Source organism: Malus domestica, chromosome 13 (genome assembly GCF_042453785.1).
Source record: "Malus domestica chromosome 13, GDT2T_hap1".
Taxonomy (NCBI): Eukaryota; Viridiplantae; Streptophyta; class Magnoliopsida; order Rosales; family Rosaceae; genus Malus; species Malus domestica.
The window spans coordinates 6,369,395-6,377,520 of NC_091673.1; the positions used below are offsets into that span (position 1 = coordinate 6,369,395).

The 8,126-nt window shown below is 37.0% G+C and overlaps 1 protein-coding gene across 2 annotated transcripts; it reads left to right on the plus strand.

Moving 5' to 3' along the window:
* The first annotated feature begins 358 nt into the window (after positions 1 to 358).
* On the plus strand, positions 359 to 4,028 carry LOC103451998 (probable BOI-related E3 ubiquitin-protein ligase 3). 2 transcript variants are annotated; one of them, XM_008391460.4, is made up of 5 exons: positions 359 to 750; positions 849 to 930; positions 2,364 to 2,543; positions 2,726 to 3,087; positions 3,341 to 4,028. In XM_008391460.4, the coding sequence occupies exons 3-5, from the start codon at positions 2,438 to 2,440 to the stop codon at positions 3,899 to 3,901; spliced, it is 1,029 nt and encodes a 342-aa protein (XP_008389682.1). In that variant the 5' UTR covers positions 359 to 750; positions 849 to 930; positions 2,364 to 2,437; the 3' UTR covers positions 3,902 to 4,028. The 2 variants fall into 2 exon arrangements, with proteins under 2 accessions (XP_008389682.1, XP_008389684.1); XM_008391462.4 differs by having other exon boundaries at positions 873 to 930.
* Positions 4,029 to 8,126: the final 4,098 nt, after the last annotated feature.

An 8,126-nucleotide genomic window follows, 5' to 3' on the forward strand; every position in this document is an offset into this window, starting at 1 on the left:
GATAAGAGAGACAATTACAACTGAAGCATAAGAGCTTGTTTGAGAGTGTTTTTAAAAGACTAAAATTACTTTTGGTGAAATATTTTTTAAAGCAATTCCCAGTAAAAATTCAAGAAATCATGGAAAAACACTTTAAATGATTCATGCAAGAAATCTCATATTTAGTGCTTTTTCCAAGAAGCACTTAAAAATGATTTTAAAATCCAAAACTAATATCACCAACAACAGTACATTCAGTTATTTAAAAGCACTTTTCTAATGGCAAGTGTGTATGAATAGCAATATGGTATTAACGTATGGGTGTTTTATTTTTGAAATTTTCATGTATAAAAATAATAATTTTTATTCATGTAAATTTGAAAGTAAATGAAAACTGCAAAAATAAAAGGAGAGAGACTGAGAGAGAACGGCAAACCACAAGCACAGAGATATGTATGCATGTGTGTAATGCGTGTGATTTGGATTGAATAAATTTTGGGTTTCGGGCACTCTCTCCCACTCTCATCCATCCTCCTTCCATTTCTTCATAATATTTTGATCCTCCATCTTCTTCCAAACCACAATAACTCCACTCTTTAATTTATCCGGTTTCGATCTTTCAGATCTTCCTCTCCTTTTTACTCTTCCAAATTTCACTTCTTGATCCTTTTTCTTTCTGGGTTTTGCGTTTCACTCCTTCTGGGCAGCTTCAGCGTCATCTCCCATAAGATTCCAAACGATCGGTTATCGAAAAAGCAGTGCATTCTTGAGGTATTCATCTTCTTTTTCCTTTTTCCTGTTAAATTCTGGAACTTTTGTGATGGTTTTTTTTTTTTTTAATAATTTTTTTTTGGGTGGTTTTCGGTCAGATTGGAGTTGGCATGTGACTGCAGGATCTGGGCAAGCACCGATTTTGTTTGAGACTGAATCAAAGAGGATTTGGATATTGAGGTAACTTGTTCTATCTGTGATGCTGTTGCACTTTCTTTTGTTGGGTTATTGATTTTTTTGTGGATGTTAGGTAATGTTTTGTTGGAAAGGAATAATCTTTTCAGTAGGAGATTAGATTGGCATTGAATTCTTTTTGTAAACGATCTAAAAGATTGCATTTTTTTCCTTGTTTAGATTGGTATCTTATTGACTTTCCATATTTTCAGGATTTTCGTAACCTCTTAACTTAGATAGGAGTTTTCCAATTTTTTTTCTCTGTTGAATATTATAGCACCCTCTGGTATATCAAATCTCATCTCTTTTGTAGCACATTCAGTTTATTGATTTATCTACCGAGCTTTGTTTTGTGTCTTTCGTTTCTGGAATCATCGATATGCTCTGAGTTTATCGCATGTGTGTATGTTGTCTATCTATGATTGCATTTGTGCTGGTAGATGTTATCGATTTATAGGAAGTGCGATTACTTTTATTGGCTGCTTTTGTTTTTTCCCTTCGGGTCAGGTCTTGAGTAATGTTAAGTTTTCCTTGTTTCCAACGCTACTGACAGGAGATGACAAGATTGACTTCATTTTTTCCTGCAGTATATCAATCATGGTTTGAAGTTACAGAGTTTAGATTTACAGCTGCATTAAAATATTGAGACTTTTGCATTGTGATGCATTCAGCATTTTGTTTTTATCTTCAATGTTTTTGGGTTTGTAGATGCAACTGATGTAGAGACTTATGTTGCGAATGCTTCTGCATATATTATATAACGTGCATTGACATGCATTCTCTCAAGTTTTTATGTAGTAAACAAAGTGAAGAGCCCTAGCTCCTTTCTATTTTAGCTGTAGATTGAACTCGATACCTAGTTTAACACCATCAAACTCATTATAGCTTGAGCCAATTCAGGGTCAACAGGACGGCGTATTAAGATAGACTTAATATCTTTAGATGTGAGCTGAATGAGGGTTGTCGCTTTCTTTTTTTACTTGCATCTACGGTCTATGTTAATTCAAAATCAATTTTCATTTAAAGCCAGCAGTTTGTATAACGGATACCCTCATCCCTAGAGTTAATCCTGTCTCCAGTGTTCCCGCATTTGGAGTTTTACTTGAAGTTGTAGACCCACCGGAGAAGCGATGTATTCAATTTAATGAAGTAAAATTTAAATGTGGGTTTCCAACTTTGTTTAACTATTTCCTTGCTTCGTGTTTTCAAGCATATGCTGTAATATTGTTTTCACCTCTTATACCATTCTGTAACCCATCTATAGTAAGGTTGAGCATTACATGCCTTTTAGATGATTATTTCGTGAACTCGTGGAAACAATTTGTTGGTTGGATTATTTTTTATGTACACTGTCTGTTGCTGGAGATCCTTCAAAAGCACTTGGTCTTGGCCATTGCCCCACTTGTTCTAATTCAAGATTTAAATTTCCCCTTTTCCAGGTTGATTCTTGCTGTTTAAGTTACCAATCATCACCTAAAGAAAATATTTGAGGTAGTTACTTTGTCTTAATACAATGTTGGGAGGCAACAATAGTAACCCCATGCTTCCTGTTTTCGTGGATGAAAATCGATTCCCATATCCGACAAATGCTTCAAGTCAACTTCAGCTGTTTGGAAATGGTAAGTTGTTGTGTCTACATTCTTTGTTCCGGTTAGAACTTCATAATTAATTTAGATTAATTGATTTTAATCATCTCTACATGTTCATATGTAGTTCTTACCTTGCAATTCAATCTTTATTCAGCATCAACTTTTTCCTTTCTGGAATTGTCTCTAAGATGAAATTTCAACTGATGTTGCAGTACAAGCTGGATGTAACGTTGATCCTGTAAATTATTTTGGCACTGAGCATATCACTCCCATGCTTCGGCCCAATAAACGAAATAGGGAAATGGAAGATATCTCAAGACAGAAGAAGCTTCAGATTTCTTTGAACTATAATGTCTGTCCAGATGAAGCTGATCGTTCAGCTAGCATTCCAAACCCAAACGCTGTATCAACGGGGTTAAGGCTATCGTATGATGACGATGAGCGCAACTCATCAGTTACTTCTGCGAGTGGAAGTATGACAGCAGCACCTTCAATGATCCTATCCCTAGGTGACAATATCAGGACTGAGCTGGATCGACAGAAGGAAGAGTTTGATCAATACATCAAAATTCAGGTACTTGTGATCTTCAAGCACAAATATCCATATTTCTTGTTATTTACGGTATAAAAAATCATCCATTCTCGCTATAACTTTGATCAATGATTCATACTCAGAAGTATAGATCCTGTTCGAATGTTGAACAATCTAGTCCAACGGCTTAAAATTTTTGAACAAGTCATTGTGCATTTCTCTTTTTCTGTGTGTGTGAGCATCGTACTATATTTAGTTGCTAATGTAAATCTAATGTTGGATGCTCATCAAGCAGGAGGAACACTTGGCAAAGGGGGTAAGGGACATGAAGCAGAGACATATGGCTTCTTTCCTTGCCGCCATAGACAAAGGCGTCAGCAAAAAGATGCGTGAGAAAGACTTGGAAATTGAGAACATGAACAGTAAGAATCAAGAATTGGTTGATAGAATAAAACAGGTGGCTGTAGAAGCGCAAAATTGGCACTACAGAGCAAAGTACAATGAGTCGGTTGTTAACGCCCTGAAGAGCAACCTCCAGCAAGCAATTTCGCAGGGTGCCGACCAAGGGAAGGAAGGATTTGGAGACAGCGAAGTTGACGATGCTGCCTCCTACATCGATCCAAATAACTACCTGACTATCCCAGTTGGACCAGCGAAATCTGTGCCGAAGAATTACCTGGGGTTGAAGGAGCAAACTGGTTCGAGAGCGTGTAGAGCATGCAAAGCGAAGGAGGTGTCGATGTTGTTGATGCCTTGTAGGCACCTGTGTTTATGTAAGGACTGTGATGGGTTTGTCAATGTTTGCCCTGTATGTGAGTCAATGAAAACTGCTAGCTTCCAAGTGTACTTGTCCTAAATTATGCAGCAACTTAAAAGAAGGGAAGAAATTAAGAAAAAAATTATGTGATGCACTGTTGATAATGTGTGATTTTGTTCTCTGAAATCAAAATTTGTATGTAGAGGTTCTAGTTGTCTTTGTAAAATGAGTTGTAGCCTTTTGTTTTACGTTTTTTTTAGAGTAAATAAAAGCGCTTTTGCTATCCGATGTGTTCTACATTATAGTTGACAGAAAAAGTTAAAAATGCAGTCGAATTATAGAAGCGTTTTTTAGAAAAGCAGTCTCTAAAATGTGATTGTGCGCATAAGTGATTTATACAAAAACAAAGTGGCATATGCAATGCATAATTTATAGGGTAGTGGTGAGAATCTATTTCATCCGATTCTCTGTCGCCTGTCGGCATACCACCAATGGTGTTTTTGCTTTAATAATTGGGTGGAGCACTTGAGCACTCAGGGTTAGCATGGCAGATTGAGAAAGGCACCACCGCCACCACCGTCGCCGCCACCACCGCCACCATCGTGGCGGCAGCACAAGAACGGAACCATATTTCTGCATGTCATGTGGAAAAAAAAATATCAATGAGCTGCACATGATCATTCTTCCTCCACCCAAGGCAGGCAGCCATGCCATCCACACTAATTGACACCTATCAATAAATATTTTATGAACTGGATCTGGTTTGATGGATCTAATTTTATTATAAAACTAAATTTTGAAGTATGGAGAATGTTTAAGAGAAGGGTTTGAACTCAGGACGCAGTGGATTGAAGAGAAGACTCTAATCACCAGGACAATCTATCATATTGTATCTTAGGACATTTATATTGTATTCATTAGTATAATATTAATTAGAACATACCTGTCCTAATGTGGTCATATTTTCATACATTTTCTTTATTTTTTTTACATTTGAACGAGTTATATGCACTAAATTTTACTTTAGGCGTCCAAGTCTTCTTTTTATTCTTTCTTTTCTTCATGTAGTCCCGATATCGAATGCCTAAAGATCAAAGCAATATAATTTAGTACATATAACTCATTCAAATGCACCAAATTAAAAAAAAAATGATAAAATTGTATGAAAATATAACCACATCAACGGTAAGTAAACGATTGTCATATGATTTCCGGTTTTCTTCTGAATTTTAGCTGATATCTTAAGCACTGGGCTTCCCAGCCATCCTCTTGTGGTCCAAAGCCTAAGGGCCTATTAGCATTTGGTGCACAAAGATTCAAGGCCAGAAGAACAGCCCAAATACATTCAACAGAGGTACAACTGGAAGATGCCTTCTCTTCTTATTTGGCTTCTGGACCCAGTCACATTGAGCTTTAAGGTCTAAAATAAATAACGTGAGCTGAGTTCAGACAGTCGTGAGACGCGGCAGTTTTACCTAATCGGTGAGTGTCGCAATAGCTATTGCTAGAGTGAACAAACTTCACTTAGTGAACGAATATTTGAACTTAAGCGGAGCCTGCGGATACTTTTTTGAACTCGGGACTCCGAATGCAAGAAAAATTGCTCTATAAGCAACAAGCGGATACTTTTAATTAGTCTAAAATTCCGAATAGTTGGCAAAAAACTTCTCTTTTCAAGAATTTCAACAAAAGCCTGCAAATATTGGAGTCCTAATTAACCACATCCGAGTTAATTAATCAAACAAGATACCTATTTATTTACACTTAATAACAGCTGCCAAATGTGACCAACTGAGTCTGCTTGTGACTCCCGCCTCGTGCCTTTTCTTTTTTATAACAAAAGCAAAATATTTGGCCGCAAAATCAAAAAAGAAGGAATGTATAGAATCTAACATAAAAGGATCAGAAATGTCAACAGAGTATAGAATTGACTTAAATGATAGTGAATGGAGATCCTCTTCAGATCTCGAAGTCTAAAGCCAGGGGACGTAGAGATCCAAGCTCGTTCAAGTGAGAAGGAGAGATTCAAACCTTTGGTTTGTGTGAGGTGAATCAATGATATGGGCTAATTGATGCTGTAAAATTTAAAACGAGTGATCCAGATCTGTACGTCATTCGGCTTCGAACACAGAGATTCGAAGAAGATCTCAATTCAATGAAAGCAAGGTATCTAACGTCAAACAATCCCAAAGTAAATTTTGCACTAGATGTTCATCTAACCCTTCAAATTTATTGTTGATAAGTTTCCCTTGATTAAGACAAATTAAAGAACAATTAAGAAGAATGCACCAAGTCAATTATTCAGCAGCGTCCACCGTCCATCCATGAATATGATAAAATAATGGGATTCATTATTCAAATGTGCACACCAACATGATGAACGACTTTATAAAAATTAGCCTCTTGCCACACACGTGGCAATTGTTTATTTATTTATTTATTTTTACGAACCACTCATAGCCTCATTATGTGTTTTTTTTTTGTGTGAATTTTGTTTTTTTTTTTTTGGGAAATTCCCAATCAGATAACGACAATTTACGAATTATAAAAACTTCACTATTTTCGTCTTCTCTCTTTTATATATATATATGATAAACCTCTCACGTTGCACACAAAACATATCACCACTAATCTTGATATATATCAAATAACTTGACCATTTTTATTATCTGATCCACTATTGAATATAAACTCATGGATCCATGACTCTTTTCCAAAGCAAAATTTACGGTTTAAATTTTGTGTTTGAGCTACAATGAGCGGCTCAAGCTATGAAAATACAATGTGCGAGTAGACAAATTCGTATTAACATAATAATTATTAGGGAGCTTTAATAAAAATGGTTTGGGTCAACAAATATTTAACCAAAAACCATCACAAAATGTTATTTAACCAAAAAGGCTCAAAGTTTAATAAAAAATCATCTAAAACTATTGTCCACAGGTCAAACTTACAAGCCTAACCCGCTACAAATCTACACTTCCGTAAATACGCCTAAATGATTTGATATTGTCTTTGTCACATCCTGGCCCGGGGCGGACCACTTCCCGGGCCCCGCTCCACCACTGTAGCACGATATTGTCGGTTTTGGGCCCCGATCACGCCCTCACGGTTTTGTTTCTCGGAACTCACGAGCAACTTCCCAGTGGATCACCCATCATGGGAGTGTTCTGGCCACCTTCTCGCTTAACTTCGGAGTTCCGACGGAACCCGAAACCAATGAGTTCCCAAAAGACATCGTGCTAGGTAGGGATGAGAATATACATTTATGGATCACTCCCCTGGACGATGTGGGATGTTACAATCCACCCCCTTTAGGGGCCCAACGATCTCATCGGCACACCACAGCCAGGGTTAGGCTCTGATACCATTTGTCACATCCCGGCCCAGGGCGGACCACTTCCCAGGTCCGCTCCACCACCGTAACACGATATTGTTCGCTTTGAGCCCCGATCACGCCCTCACGGTTTTGTTTCTGGAAACTCACGAGCAACTTCCTAGTGGGTCACTCATCATGGGAGTGCTTTGGCCACCTTCTCACTTAACTTCGGAGTTCCGACGAAACCCGAAACCAGTGAGCTCCCAAAAGACCTCGTGCTAGGTAAGGATATAAATATACATTTAAGGATCACTCCCCTGGCCGATATGGGATGTTACAGTCTTAACTTTTCACCAACCTCAACCCAGCACGAAACCGCCATAATAACTCTTTATCTTCTTATCAAATCGAATTCCCTCATTTCAAAAACAACCAAATTAAAGTTCAAATCAAAGTTGAAAAATGAAGCATTCATCAGAACAAACCCGCCGAAACAAGTTCAAAGAAGTTTAATGGCAGAAACCGACGAAGAAATGTCTGGAAAAAAAAAAGGAACCAAAACATAAAATTGTTTCTGGAAAAAAAAACATATACAATGTTTATTTTGTCTGTGCATAAACAAACACTGTAACTGGAAAGAAAAAAACGAAAATCCATAAACAGTGACTTAGATTCCAGAAACAATGATTTAGATTCCAGAAACAGTGACTTAGATTCCATAAATAGTCTATGTTTTAACCTTTGACTGTTTCTTTTCTTTCATGCATCAGTTGATTATATTTAAGAAACAAGGTGCTTATTTTGCTTTGAATCCAAATACAGTGAATTTCACTATTTCTTTTCTAACTTACATTTAAGAAACAGTGCGTCTATTTCATTTGGATCGAGAAACAGTGACTTAGATTCCAGAAATAGTAACTTAGATTCCATAAACAATGTTACTTAAAATCCAGAAACAGTTTATTTTTACAGTCCAAAAACAGTGATCCGTCGTTATTATTGAAT